The 15,604-nt window shown below is 52.3% G+C and overlaps 1 protein-coding gene across 1 annotated transcript; it reads right to left on the reverse strand.

Annotated features, from left to right (window-relative positions):
• Window positions 1-7,219: 7,219 nt before the first annotated feature.
• On the reverse strand, window positions 7,220-10,953 carry MIND_00388500 (uncharacterized protein; the record flags this gene model as incomplete). Its single annotated transcript, XM_037360716.1, has 4 exons — window positions 10,725-10,953; window positions 9,249-10,677; window positions 9,093-9,205; window positions 7,220-9,042 (listed from the first exon to the last, which is right to left on the reverse strand). Exons 1-4 carry the CDS (start codon window positions 10,888-10,890, stop codon window positions 7,220-7,222), a joined length of 3,531 nt encoding a protein of 1,176 aa, XP_037223601.1. The 5' UTR covers window positions 10,891-10,953.
• Window positions 10,954-15,604: the final 4,651 nt, after the last annotated feature.

Raw genomic sequence — 15,604 nt, forward strand, 5'->3', positions numbered from 1 at the left:
TGCCCGCGTTACTAGGTGCATCTGGGGATCTAGCTTGTCAATATCATCCTGCTAGCTCTTTTATTCAAGTAAAAGGCGTTGTGATCAAAGAGTTGAGGGTTCCGGTTGCCGTATAAGAGAGTTTCGGTTGGCGTACACTTGGTTTCGGTTGGCGGTCGAGAGTTTAAGGCAGTTAGTTCCTGACTTGAGACGACTCCTTGGGTTTAAGGCAGTTAGTTCCTGATCCAAACGAGTATAAACGGTTCTGGGCATCGTATTGGCGCTTTCCTATTGCTGGATTTCGTCGATAGTACGCTTAAGGACAACCACAAAACAAATCTTTAACAAGATTTCATTCGATCTACCCTACAACCTTGCACACCCGTGTACAGGCTCTGTTCCCAGGGTTCTGCACTCGTATTAGGAGACGGTTATTGGTGGTTGTTGGACGTTTGGAACGGTGTTATACGGTTATCGCTCAGACAGAACGACTATTTGTTGTTTCGTTGTTGAGTTTTAGTTGTGTAGTGTCGGTCTCATCTCCGGTCTCCCCAGCCGTCATCCACCCTCATCAGCGTCTCCGTCGATGTGAACCCTTCAGAGGCGGCTGAGTTGCGGGTTCTGGGGGTTCCAGCTTGACCCGTTTGGCAGAGGGGAGGAGTTCTGGGGGCTCTGTCACTTGTGCTACCAACTCGTCATCCTTCTCGTCCTCCTCCTCCTCGCGATCCTCTTGCGCGTCGCATTCCTGTTGAACGGCAGTCGCCAGTGAAGGCGCGATGGAGAACTGGGTGTGCAGGAAGGACGCAAAGACCGTGCCACTGCGCGTCTATAGCTTCATGAGCACCAGCAAAAGGTAATGCCTTAACATACCGTTCGAGAAACGGGTAGCCAAAGCATGAAAGATCTGTAGAGTGAAATGAGAAAGATATGGAATGGATGTAGCTACTGCGCGTTGACTGCCCAGAGTGCCAGAGTCCCATGTCTGAGTCTTCAAGGCACGAGGCAGCCAACGCGCAGTAGCTACTGGGAAATGCTTACCTCCACAGTGATCTGTTGCGAAAGAGAAAGGAGGAAGAAGTTGTTGAGTCACACAGCGTCACACACTCGTGATCACACACTCGTGATCACACTGCCATGGCCTCACGACGTGGCAAGGCCAAAGCTGGTGTAACTGGGGGAGCCACCTCAAGCCGTATCCGAATGAGCTCCAGCGCCAGTAGATGGGCAGTAGGAACTGGTCCTACTGTGCGTCAGCAAACGCTCAACCCCACTCAAATCGAAATGCACAATCAGCAACGGCAGCAAGAAGAAAAGGAGCGTCTCTCAGGTGCGTGGTGGAGCTTTCTCTGAATTTCTCTTTCTCACCGCATCATCGAAGCCCTCTCTGCTCTTCAACGACTTCAAGAAGAACGTCAGTCAGAATGGGAGGACATCCCCTTCGACAACGACATCCTAGAGGGGCGTACTGCTCTCGAAATCAGCCACGCAGGCGAAGGGGATGTGGATATGGACGAAGACGGACCAACGGCTGAGGACAGCGCTGAGGACGCGCTACTTGAAGAATTGAGGGCTGAACTGAAGTAAGTCAGCCAGCCTAACTGTCTCTGCTTATCTTACACCATGTCTTAGGAAGCTGCATAATCAACCTAGACGCGACCTGCGCAATCGCTCTAACCGCACACAACTGGTCATCGACCAGTTCCGCGTAGAGCTAGAGCGGATGTCGGACAATTACATGCAACTGATTGCGGATATGATAAGAAGTGGGGAGATGTAAGTCAACTTAACAGACATCGAACTTAACTGACATCACCTTACTCAGGCACAAGTACGGCTTCGCCTTACTGTACCGGCTTATACTGGGCCTCAAGCGGCTTGGCCTAGGCTACGACATTGGCTGCGCATTCTACCGCGCCATTCGGAAGCACCCCGTCCTTGGGCCACTAGCGCAGCGACAGGGCTTCCAATGCCTTGTAGGTGCTTTCCACGGCCCAGGCCATTCAAGACGATGTCAGGTTCGAAACCTCCCTCGGTACAGGAAAGGATTCGGGCTAGAATCCTTGGAAACCTGCGAGAACTGGTTCTCCAAATCAAATGCGCTGGCCATGACCACTCGCTATGCCTCAAGATTTCATCGACACCAAGCCATCGTTGGATATATCGAGCATGCAAACATTGCAGACTCATATGGGGGTCTAGGTGAGCTTCATACTCAACCTCTAAAGCTTGTGAACTAATAATCTATTAGCCAATCTATTATACAGCAAGTATGAAGAGGCGCTTCGAATCAAGAACACTGCTACTGCCCTCGATGAAACGCTGCACGCGATGGGAGTAGAGAGCCGAGAAGCCGTTGAGGACTGGCTGGAGAAGGAGCGGGAGTTCTTGGATGGTTTGACCAAGGAGCCACCCGAGGAGACTGTGCAAATGGAGTACTACCAGGCACTGGTGGTGTTCTATGACCAGCAGTAAGCATGCACAGTGCTTATGCAGTCTCTTACTGACCTTGTTTGAAAGGGAGAAGGTCAACAATTTAAACCAGCTTAGGCCCTTGATTACCGTCGTCGACTACGCCACCGACGCCGCAGAAACGCGGAAAATAGAGACGCAACGACGGCATGCTACCGAAAAGCTCGCGAAGGCATTGGAAAACGTACAAGCCCTTGAACGACGACTGGAAACCCATCGATGGCAGCCAGGAGAGCCAGCGTGGGAGGCTGCTGCAAGGCTGGTCCGGTCTAGACGGTTCAATCGAGCGCTGGATGAACTGGAGGGGCTGGTGGTCTCAAGAATGTTTGAGCTCAACAAATGCCACATGGCAGGCACTGGTGAGTAGCTCTAATGTCATGTTTTGCAACTGACTGATGCCTTTATAGCTTACAAACTTAGAATGCACATTTCCAGGGCTTTGCAGACGCGTTCTAAAGCAGTCCGCGCCTCATTGGACCGATACAATGCTGCAGCTGCCGCCTCGATACCTCCCAAGAGGCAGCTCTCATGGGATGAAGTCGTGAAATACGCCTTCATCGCTGACTTCGATCTGCCTCGAGAAGGTCGAATCGACATCCGCAACGAGCTGTGGGCGCAGCCAAAGGGCCGGGCAGCGATGGATATGTATTTCAAGCTGTTGCGAGCAGACGAGGAGATCAAGCGGCTGAACATCGAGATACGACGGCTGATCACGTATATGGCAGATGAGTCTGCCTTTCTCCAACACCATGAGCAACGTCTGGTGGAAGAAGGCCAGGCTGCACTCGCATATCAAGTGGCTATTCATCGACGAGAGCGAGAGCGGTCGACGTGCATCACACGTGGAAGTTACAGAAGTTGGCCCGGCTTCCAGGATTCACAGGCTCTCTGGTGCCTGGGAGGAGTGTCAGTCGTGAGCGGGATGTTCCAACCGGCCCAGTGGCTATGGGCAGTGGTGCTGGTAGGGAGGAGGAGGAGGATATAGTGAGCGAGGACGAGGACGAGGACATGCTGGTAGAACAAATGGACAACTTAATGCGCAGTGTAGAGGACTAGTGGAATCATAGAGCAACTTAACAGACACATCAACTTAACGGACACGGCAACTTAACAGACATCGGACTTGTAAGAATGACAAGTCAGAATGATGATGTAATTGATATGGTGGATTCAGCACGCTGTGGGCTACTGGTAGGTGGGCGGGAGCGGCGGGCGTGCTCCAAAGATGAAGCTCCTATGGTAGCCGCAGGCGTTGGCAGGGCGGGCAGGCAGGCGGGCGCAAGGGGAGCAGTGCCAAGGGCAGGGCGGGGCGGGGGGCGGGGCTCCCGGACCGAGGCGATCGCTCGGCGTTACGGGGACCGGGATCCGAGCCCCGCGATGGCTTGGCGATCACTCGGTCCTGAGGGACCGGGCATCCGGGTACCGGGTGATGTCAAGCACCGGTACCCGGGTGCCCGTTGCTCACATGTCGCGCTGGCGCGCCGGGTCGCTGGATGATGGTGTTGATGCGGGTGATGCTCCGCCTGGCGCCGGACAGCCCGTCAATCACCTGTGGCAACAGGTGATGGATTGCTAATTAGCGTTGCTAATTAGCTGACATTAAGCTGCTCAGCCGCAGTTGCCTCTACCCCCTCTACTTAGAGGGGGGAGAAAAAAAATATTTACCACCTCTATTTAGAGGGGGTAGGTGGGCTATATAGGTGTCAGTTCAGAGTTTAGGCTGGTCTCTAGCTTAAAACAGGCCTAGGCCTTGTGGTCAGGTGCATTTAAATTGATTCAAAGGTTTATAATATTCATTCTGAGATTCTCTGGCTATTGTGCATAAAAATGAATCTATAAAATCCATATGTTATTATACATATAGTGGTCATATCAACAGCTTATTATTAGTGTCGTAGCAAGCTGTTTTTAGGTATTAAGAAAAATTGCACATGCTCCTGTTTGTTTTTAATAGATCATCTTTCTTTTTTACGACTCAATATCCTATAGCTAAAAAATCTCGGTGAGGACTCTGGGCCCTATTGTAAGACCTACTGTAACCACCTGGATGGGCAACAATCTGTGTTTGTCTTGAAGGGACATATTTGTTATGTTTCCTGTAATAAAGGCCTTCAGGTAGAATTCTAATCTGATTGCATTCCAAGTGAGCACAACTAATCGAAAACTTTCAGAACATTTTCCTGAGCAGAAAGGACAAGCTACTTTATAACACTTTCTAACAATGAGCTATTAGGAAAGGTGTGAGGCTTTTATTGCATGGCTCACTTAGGCCTTATTTAGTGCTGTTAGATTGTGACACAAACAGAAGCATGGGCTTAATTAGCAACACCAAAAAATATCTTGTTCCATTATCTTAGAGAAAATACAATGATTGTGTATTTACTAGCAAATCATTTAGATGTATAACTTGTCTTGCCCACATAAACCTGAATTTGCGAGCTGTAGTGGTAATATTTAGGCTAAAAAGCTCTAGGAATAGCTAGAATAGCAGTAGCCTAGAAATCTAGGTATTCCTAGTCCCCATGTTTTAGCAGTGTAATTACTATAATATTATTCTTTATTTATTTATTTTCTGCCTTGATATTGCCTTAATTTTGATGAGGATTGTGATCCTTAATATATATTATTGATGTGGAACGATTTTTGATGGCCATCAGTAGTTTTAATCACTGTGTCAAGCTATATCATTTTGGTCCCAATTAGGATAATCCTGAACACAGGCCTTCCCCACTATATACCGGGTCATCGGCCTGAAGAAAAGGAGTTAGCATTACTATATATAGTATTTTTAGCATCAAATCTATCAATTGGATGTATTAATAACCCATTTCTAACATCTTTCTTAGCTAGGAAAAGTCTTCCTAGAGTTTTAGGCTACCACTATTCTAGCTATTCCTAGACCCTAGGCTAAATCTTACACCTACAGGTGAATTTGCTGCTAGGTTATCTGCACTACCAGGCTGGTGAAATACCTGGATGCCAGCCTCTTTGCTTACTAACTTGCATTACAGTTGTTTTATATTTTGCCAGTAGATCCTGAGATAAAGCAATGTTTGGTTGTACATGTTCTGAATAGATAGGTCATGTAGTGCTGATCCTTAGCTCTTTCAAAAGTTGTACTCAGTCTTTGTATTAATAGCAACTCTACTCAGTCTTTTGGTTAAATAAATAGTGAGATCTTAACAGTGAGATGACACTTATCAGGAGGGTGGGAATCAAGAGGTTTTGCTTTATTTCTGGACGAAAAAGTCACTAAGGTAAATATGAAGCTACTGGTCATATTTAAAAGGGCACTGTGAGAGGTACTGTGAGATTTTATTCAATTCAAATGGGGGGCTGCGACACATTGATGTCTGAAAGATTTGTATGATCTTCTATATTCAGTAATTTACGAAGGCACGGGAATTCTGAAAAATTAGCATTTTGGGAGACAAAAATTCACTTAAACATGTTAGACAAGTTTTTTTTTATTGTTAGTTTTACAGAGAAGAAGTTTCTTAAGTAAACTTGGAGGGGCAATTTAAATATATTCTTGCACAGAGGAGATAATAGTAAAAGATTTGCATATATGTAACATATGTAGTCTATTGCAATTACTTAGAGGTTTTAATATCATCCACTCCATACAAAAGACTTGTAAGATTACCATATCTGGCACCTCAGGCTAGGCCTACTAGGCTTTACTAACCCTTTGAACCCTAGGCCTAAGAGGCAGTACCCATGTTGAGACCATAAAGATGGCAACATTGAGATGGAGAATGTTAAGGGCTCTGCAGCTGCAATAACATCTGTCTTTATAAGAGGCAAATAAGTTCTCTTATGTTTCCTAAGCCCTGTTGATGAGCACTAACTAAGGTATGCTAATATGTTTATCACCTCTTTTTACCATATCTATGCCGTTTTTTATCTTGCTCTCTCTAAGGATTTAACATTTCCCCAGGCTATTCCATAGACTAATGAGCTAGATAATGAAACTACTTATTGTCCCATAATCCAATACCCTTTTTCATGTGCATGTCACAGGCAGTCTTTGCCCTTAACTAGTGCTGCAGCACTGCTGCTTGATCAAGCCCCATCTCAAAATATGTATGAAATGTTACCTAGGATATGTGCACTAAGGTATGAACAGTGCCATAGTTAACTTATGTGATCAGAACCCTTACCAGTGGATGTACAGGTCATATATAACCATATAACTATGTTATTGGCTACATTGTCATTCCCCAACCTGTCTAGAAGGATACCATACCATACCAAGTTGTTCAAGATGAAATTATAATCTGCTAAAACACGGGTACCTGCACCCATAGCCACGGGTACAGGTCATCGGCAGGTACAGGTACGGGCCACCCTGGATTTACCCGCGAGTGGCCCGTGACGAACTGTCACGAACACTAAGTTGCCCTACGCAACGCCCATCTGATCTGCCCTGGGGCCTAGCGCCCACCCGATCCTATCCAGGCTATCCCTAATACTCGTTTGTATAAAAACCATACCTATAGTATGTAGACCACCCGCAGTCAGACACCCCGCTGATTCGAAACAACCCGAGCCCAGCGCTGACCAGTCAACTCTCAAAGATGGCCAGTGTAATTCAAGAGATTGCATGCATTCCAATAAAAATTCTTATCAAAAACAAATGAGTGTACGAGTGGTATCGATGGTGGGAAAATAAAATGAGTGTGTATTGTATCTAAATGAGCCAGCACAAACCAGAGGAAAGAGAGAAGAGAACCGTTACTGTCTTGCTTTTTGGTGTGTGTTTCTGCGCTCATAGGTCCTCTCCGACGGCGTCGACGACATAGAGCACTGCGGAAGGGCGGACGAAAAGCCCACGCGCGCCACCCTCGTTCTCGGCATCGGTATCAGAGATCGCGGGGCTGACGCTACGCAGGCGCTTCACGCGCGAGCCGCCCAACAACTCCCCCGCACGCTTGTTGCCCTTCACTGTCCCGCCCCCGCTCGCCTCGGCCCTGCGGCGCTTCTGCCCCGAATAGCTCTCGTCACCATATCCCTCCTCTTCTTCCTCACGCATCCCAAGCTCGAAGTAGCGAACCCCACCCCAGCTTCCGTCGCACCACTGCCGTTTAGCGCTCGCGGGCATGCCCTGGGCGGTCCCCGCGGGCACCTCCACACCGACCCAAGCGCCTGCCTCGCCCGCGACTTCGCCAATATACCGCGCATAAGCTTTGAAGCGCTTGCGTTTTGTCGAGACGATGCAAGCAATCCCAATGTCGAGCGAGATCCCGAGCGGGGCTGCGGTGGTGTCCGAGTTGGTAGCGGGGGTGGGCAAAGGGGAAGGGGCTGGCGGGGTGTTGTTTACACGTGATGGCCTGGAGGGAAGGCCCTTGACGACAGTGGCCACCGTGTCACCTGACCCGCGCCTCTTCACCCCCCGAAGCGTCCCCACGCTCGCGGTACTGGCGGTGCTTTCTGTCTTGCGGTGCTCTTTCTCCTCGACTGACCCGACGACTACCTTTGGTGCTTCTTTCTCCTTCACTTCGGTAGCCGGCCGGCCACGCTGCTTGAGCACAACGACCTTCTTGGCCGAACTCGTCGAACTTGTGCCGCTGACGCTCCTTGCTTTTTGTGCTGCCGCTGCCGCTTTCCTTGCCGCGCTCGCCGCCGTCTCTCTCTCCATCCCACTCGTCACGCTGTTCGCCACGCTCCTCACACTTGGTGGGCCCTTCTTGCCAGCCCCGGCCGTCCCTGTCGTGCGGACCGAGGCATCCGACGCGACACTAACCGTGCGTGTCCTGCTGGCCGTCCTTGCCCGAACAGGGCTGTTCCCCGCCGTTGTGTGCCTGCTCGAAACTGAGCTCTGTCTTGACCTTGACCGTGCCGTCGCAGTCCGGAACTCGCCGGTCGTGCTACTCGCGGTACTCGCTCTCGATACCCGTCCCGGACTTGGCGGCGGCCGCAGCCCTCCCTTACCCGTCGTAGTCGCGGTTGTCTTTACCGTCGATGTTGTGCGATTACTCGCTGCAGACGTCGGCCTTGGTCTCGTACTGGCTGCACTCCGTGGTCGGGCCGTGGTGGCCGGGGCAGGCGAGAGACTGACACTAACGCTAGCCACAGACCGCGCATATTTTGACTTTGGCGTGCTGGGGCTGAGCGAAAGTGTGGGCGAAGTCTTCCCGGTGCTCGTTCGTGGTGACGGTGGAACCGCACGGCTCGGCACCGGAGGCCGGCGCACCGCCACAGTCGGGCTCGGCGGCGCGCTTGTACTAGCACCACCGAGGCTGCGAACGCTAACCGCGCGGCCTTTGCCTTTATTGACAGGTTCGGGGGGTGTTAACTTCGAGTCTGGCCGATCATTCTCTTCTTCGCCGTCTTCGCCGTCCCCCTCTGCCTTTTCCCGCCGGACGCTCCGGGCCCCGCGTGGTGTAGGTATGCCCTTGCTTAGGACACTGACTCGCATGCTGCTCTGCTGCGTGTGTATGCTGAGACTGTGTGCATCGGCCTCCTTCGCAGCGAGCAAGTGCGCTGATTTGCGCGCGGCTGTGGCCGTTGCTGCAGTAGGCTGCCGGGCATGAGCTGCTGCTGACGCGGCGGGCATCGCGAGGAGGAGGTCGTCCATCGGAATTTCCAGGTCTATTATAGATTGGTGATTAAGAAAAAATACAGCTAACAAAAAGACTCACAATCTGCAATTTCGCGTATCGCCCAGCCATCGACTCCGTCAAGACCACCTTCGCGCGCGACACGGTCTGCCCGACCACGCCCGCCACGCTTGATCCATGCGAGCACTTCCGTTCTGTCCTTGTCAGCGAATGCTTTAAGGAAAGTTAATCACTTACTGTGCTTGCTCAACCTGCACCCTAACATGGCTTGTTTGCGCTAACAACGGCTGTTCTGGAGCCTCTTCCGCTTGTTCCTCCCCCTCCGCGCGCGGCAAAAGCAAAACATTCACCAGCGCTTGGTACACCCTCCCCGCATTGCTCTCGCCCACTCCCCTGACCACACTCCGCATTGCCCACTCCACGCGCTCCCCGTCCTCAAACCGCACACCGTCCGCGGCAATAATCGCGCCCCAGTCTGCCTCTGCTAGCACCGCCGCCGTCTGGTCTGCCATCACCTTATCGACCTGACTCCTTCCTGCCTCTACCAACGGCTTCACGACCTCCGTCCACGCATCCACGAGCGGGGCCAGCCGCGCTCTTGCCGCTTCCCCTGCCCACAATATGGCCAGGGCATTGGCCGGCGTCGTTCTCTTGGCTAATCCTTTCAGGGCCGCAGCGTGTAGCTTGGGTGGCAGCGCTGCAAACTCAGGGGTGCACCACCCCGGCCCGAATAGACCGACGAGCGCGCGTCTTGCCCCGCGCTCCAGCACTGGGTCCAACACATCCGGCCGCAGTGCGAACTCGAGTATCCTTGGGACTCGAGCCGCGCATTTTCGGCACGTGCACCCGCCCGCCCGCCACGCCCCGCCCGTCAGCGCCTCGTAGGCCGCAAAGGGCAGTGCTGCATGGAAGAGTCCGTGAGCCATCTCGGACACGATGCGCGCTTGCACCTCAGTGTGCAGGGTTGGAATGGAGAGGTAGTTGGCGGAGAGTAACAACGCGAGGGCGGTGGTGAGGTCGTAGGTGCGGTGAGAAAAGACGAGTGTGCCGGTGTAGATGAATCCGAGAGTGAAGTGCAATGAGGCGGGAGTAAATGGGGGAGAAGGGAGGGATAATGTGGGGGTGTCGACGACTGGCTTAGACGATGGCCACGAAAGCAGCGCAGTGTGGAAGTATTGGCAACGGGAGGCGAGAATGAACCGGTGCGATGAGAAAACAGGCATCTGCCTTTCGTGCTCGTCCTCATCTGGCCCGGGCGCAGGCAGCGGTCCATTAGCCACCAACGCAATCCGCACGTCCGAATAGAGCCTCGACCGCCACATAAACACGAGGTCCTTCCTCAGTTTATCGATCCGTAAATCCTCCGCTGCCAGCCCTTCATCTGCCTGCGCCTGCTCGTCGAAGAGGAATTCGAATGCCTCGCCAAAGCCCTGCCCGGTATATAGGTACTCGAGCTCGTTGGCAAACAGCGCGGGGCTAATTGTCGTCGTCAACCTCGTAATCCCGCCCACCGTCGCGGCAGCCATCGTCGGGACTTTGCCATCGTCTTCGTCTCCCTCATAAGCCAGCGAGATCGCGGACCGGCTCAGACCCTTGCCGTCCTCCTGTGGCCGGAACGAAAAGTAGCGCGTCTGGAACGACGGTGGCGCCCGTGCATACACAATAGCTGTCTGTCATCAGCTTATTGCCTCAGTAGAAGGCGCAGCCATGCACCTTTATGCCCCCAGACCTCATCCCCGCCTTCCAGCGCCCAGACGACGTCCGGAAAGCGCTCCTTTGCCCTTCGGAAAAGCGCCGCCATGTCAGTCTGCCACGCGCCAGTGGCCCCCCGCGTCGCCTCTTGCAGCGTTGCCGCGTGCTGCCCCGCGTCCGTCGCCATCGCTGTGTGCTTTGCTCCGTGTGCTGAGGGGTCGGTGTCGTGAGGAAAAGGGAAGACGAGAAACACGAGGCGGTGACGTGGCTGTGTCGCGGGTGACGTGATGGTCACATTGACGTGAGATTTTCGCTGATCACGTTCTCCCGAACGACCGCAACGCCGCGGCGTTGCAGGCCTGGGTATTGAAGTGAGAGGGCTCATTGTGAGTAAGTCACCAATGTGATTCAGGCTGTTTCAATCATCATGACTCCTGCCTATCGATCCACAATCCCTTGATACTTCCCGACACCGCCCATGACCACATTTCCCAGATATTGTGAAGAAAATAAAAGGACATAAAGGAAGCATTGCCCTGGCTGTGTTCATGTTGAGGTCCTGACAATGTTGTCCAGACATTTCGTAGTTGTCAAAAATGATATTGAGCTGATATCTTCTTCTCAGCAGGTGCTGATGTGTATCAAGTCATTTTTTTTCTGTTCTAATACTCATCATATGGTTATGATACTGCCTTCCTCTGCCTATAGAATGCCTAACCTCTGGTAGTATTCTTGTTGCTGGTACCTATTCATTGTCAGCATGTGTAAGGGCAACCCCGGAGGCCTGAGATCAAGGTCCTAGCAGGGGAGGATCCAAAGAGAAGAAACTCTAAGGGTCCGCCTGCTAGGTAGCTGACTATATACTGCTTGTCCGTAGCTGCTGCTGTCGGGCACAGAAGGCTTGGGCGGCGTTGCAGGTGAGGTCCCAGGGCAACCGTCGGGAGGGCGTTGACGGATCAGTAATTGTGTGGGCGAGATGGAGGGTCGGACCGGAGTCGGACACATCTCCGAGGGGGCCGAAAGGGGGGTTCCCTGACATCACCCCCCCTTTGAATCCGGCATAGACCTTCCGGTCCGAACTTGAGTCCACTGCGAATGCGCTCAAGCTCTCCCTCTCAGGCCGGGTCGACTGCGGAGCAACTTCGGACCTCATTGACACAGAATACGTCAACTGAAACAATGTGCCAGTCCGAAATCTCTCAGTACCCATTCCGGTCTACAATGTTGACGGTACCCCTAATGACGCTGGGTCTATTCGTCAAATCGCGGACCTGGTCCTACAGTACAACGGGCATTCCGAACGTCTTCAGCTGGCTGTAACCCACCTCAGGAAACAGGATTTGATACTCGGATACTCCTGGCTCAAGAAACACAACCCCGAGATCAACTGGGAAATGAAAGAGGTGAAAATGAGTCACTGCCCCCGAAGCTGCTCCACTTGCCGCAACGAGGAATGGACCGAACACGCTGAAGTTCAGCGCCTCCGACTCCTCAAATTGCGCTTGCTCTCGGGCGCCTTCCCCACTGTTTGCGCTATCGATTTCGCCGACCCAGACGATACTGACGACGAAATCGGAGCTAGTTCGGACCCTCCGAGTCCCTCACCAGATCTCGACGACGATAAGCATCTTGAAGACGGCGACCGCATCTTCTACACCTCTTTTCGCCCGGCCAAGGAGATCCGCGCTGGGAGTACAGTGTCCCAACGCCTCGCAGAAGCCTTCGCCCATAACTTGCCCCCCCCCGCCTTTGGAGATTCCGGACTGGGCCAAGGAGTTCCAAGACGTCTTTGACAAGGAGTCCTTTGATACACTACCAGAACGAAGGGCTGGGACCACGCTATTGAACTTGTCCCCGACATGAAACCCGCTAACTGCAAGGTGTATCCGATCTCTCCCCTTGAACAGTGCGAACTCGACGCATTCATCGAGGAAGGACTTGCCACCGGCCGTATTCGCCCTTCGAAATCTCTGATGGCTTCCCCCTGTCTTCTTCATTAAGAAAAAGGACGGAGGACTTCGGTTTGTCCAGGGAAGAAATCGGTCAGCGACATCTTGTTTTGATGAGTAGTCGTCAGCTTTAGATGCGCTGCCTGTGCCACTTGAACGAGAGTTCCAGCTCCGCAATGAGGTTATCGAATGTATAGGTAGTCGCCAGCACACCATTCTTAAGGGTTCGCTTTTTTTCCAATTGCGCACCCAGATGGGAGAGGGGAGAGGGAGTGGGGCGAAGAATTTCTTGAAGACTCCTCAGAAGGAGCCCCTGATGAGAGGTCAGGGATCAGAGCGGGCGGAGAGCGCCACAGAGGGTGGACTGGAGAGTCCGTTGTCGGGGGTCCAAGAGACCTGTTGTGTGAGAGGAATCCACCGGGGCCTTCTACGACACACCCCGCGCTGGACGAACTAGGGTTCTCCGAAGATTGCCGCTGTGCTCCTTGTAGCAGCTATGACTCTACGAAAGCACCTGGGTTGAGCCAGACATCTTTCTGGCAAGTATGAAGTGCATGTCCTCTCGAGTTGGTCCCTTGGATTGGCGTCTCCAAGTGTACCTAGCCAAAAAGAAAAAACCTAGAGCAAAAGACCTAGAGTAACGACCGAGAGCAGAAGGGGAGAGGGCGTGGGAAAGAGGCATGGGAAATTTGGCGATAGTAACGGGGTAGTGTCAGGGGAAACCCTGATGCCGTCACTTGATCCCATCAAGCGCTACGTCTCCGCTCACGTCTTCTCGTCTCCACTCGCGTCTCCGTGTCTCCACCCGAGTCTCTGTATTCCTGCACCCTGACACTCCTCCTCCACTTCTCCTACCCCATCCTGCATCCAGTGGTCCCCAACCTCTGACTGCCATGGCCACCCCCTTTCTGGGAGTCTCTCCGGAGTCACCATCAGGGATCACTAATGCCATCAGAGACCTCTCCGGATGTGCCCGCACCACTTTCCTCTGAGACCTCGAGCCTATAGCCTTATAGCCTCTCTGGGCTGTCGCTCATCGAGGTCTCCCTGCAACCTCTACCTGTTGGACCTCTTGGGTGTCCCCAACCTACGTCAGTGTTTAGGCTTACGTTCGGATGGCTGAGCCCCCGCCATGGCTCCCCCCCCACTCCGCCACCACGGCCCCCGTCATCGGGTCTTCCTTTGGGTGAGGCCTACTGCCGTTAAGGCTCGTGCGTACTACAGCGCCCCAGGCTGCACGCCCTCACACCTCCACCTCTCTGGAGACGTCCGGGGACGTCTCCGAGTGACCCTCCTATCGTTACCCTCCAGTGGTCATGGCTGGCCGCCATTCTCATTGGTCCTCTCCGACACTCCCTGGCCCTTGGGCTAGACCGACTCCTTCCCTCTCCGCTCCATGCCACCCCTCTCCGTTGCCAGCCGTCACGTCACGGTCACACACCCGGAATCAATTCCGATTCCGATTCCGGTTGTCACGGTCACGGTCACAAGCAGAGACGCCCAGAGGCAGTCTGGACCCCCTAAAGCCCTTCCTGGGCCTTCTAAGGATGCCTGGGCTCTTCCCTTGGCATCATGGTCCCAAACCTGCCTCTCCGGAGCTTCGAGGGCTACTCGACACTCACCTAGGGTCCATTAGCGACACCTGACTTCTCCCATGCGTCGTTCGTTGCTATGCAGTCACTCTATTATTACTCCGGTCACTAGTATATAGTAGTGCACCTGAGCAGAGGGCTTCTTGGCTTGCTCTCTAAGGATTCCCCCTCTGCTCAGGACTCTGATTTCGAGCCTCGCGAGGTTGCCCTTACAGGTAGGGGAGGGGTTTGGGTAGGTGGTAGGAGGTACGGAGGTAGGAGGGTAGGAGGGTAGTCTTCGAATTATATCACAAACAACACCAATTTAGAGGATGCCAGTTGGCCAGTGAAGGCAAGCAAGAAGCACCATGAAAAGATATCGTAAAGATGATGGAATTCTGGGGTACAAGACAAAATCTGCTCTACTTATATACACTACTACCATGTGTTTACCATGCCTAATACGAGCATTGACATCTGATAATCCAATCACCATCTTATCGTCCATCTTATCTCCTCCTTGTCTTATCTTATCAACCAGGGCCAAGATAAAAGGTTTAAAGGGCGAAGAAAAAGGGTTTTTGAACCCAGGGTTTGACATGGTGATCAGTGCAGAGTGGGGACAGCAAATGAGCTCTCTAACCAACCTAACCAACAAAAACAACTAAACTCCACTTTTCGTAGAGAGAAAGATGTATAATGTCAAGTAGGAAAAGTCATAAAACCCAAAAATCGTCAACTTCTTGTGCGAGAACAGGCCCCTGTGAATGGAGCCTTGGCACAGATGTATAAGGTTGTAGGGTAGATATAAGTTTCTTTGCGAAAAACGTTGATTTTGAGTGCCCCAAAGCGTACTATTGACGAAACTCCGCAATAGAGAAGCGCCAATACGATGTCCGGAGAGTTTATACTTGTTGGATCAGGACTGACTGCCTTACACCCTCTGAGTTGTCTCGAGTCAGGAACTAACTGCCTTGAACTCTTGACCAGCAACCGAAACCTAATAAACAGCAACTGGAACTCTTGTATTCAGCAGCTTATCATCTCCCCAGTCATCTTTGGCAATACTCAAATTCAATCAACATCACTGAATTCTCTCCATCAGCGAAGATCCAGGATCAACACTTCGGACTCAAATTTTGACATTCTCTGTTGGATCTTCGGTTCTGACAAGCAAAGGCATTGTCGTGATCACTGATCTGCCCTCAGACAAAGAAATGCTTCCGTTCAGGCGCAGGTCGGCCGTCTCGCAAGCTTTCTTAATTCCACTGCGCATTTCCAAATCACCCAGACCCTAGTGCTACTAACCATTTTAAGCGGTTCCGCGACTGCGCGCAAAGAAGCTTCATTTCCCTAAGCCGGTGTATATAATTTTAGCTTC

The sequence above is a fragment of the Mycena indigotica genome (genome assembly GCF_014461135.1).
Source record: "Mycena indigotica strain 171206Taipei chromosome Unknown Mind.scaff0003, whole genome shotgun sequence".
Taxonomy (NCBI): domain Eukaryota; kingdom Fungi; phylum Basidiomycota; class Agaricomycetes; order Agaricales; family Mycenaceae; genus Mycena; species Mycena indigotica.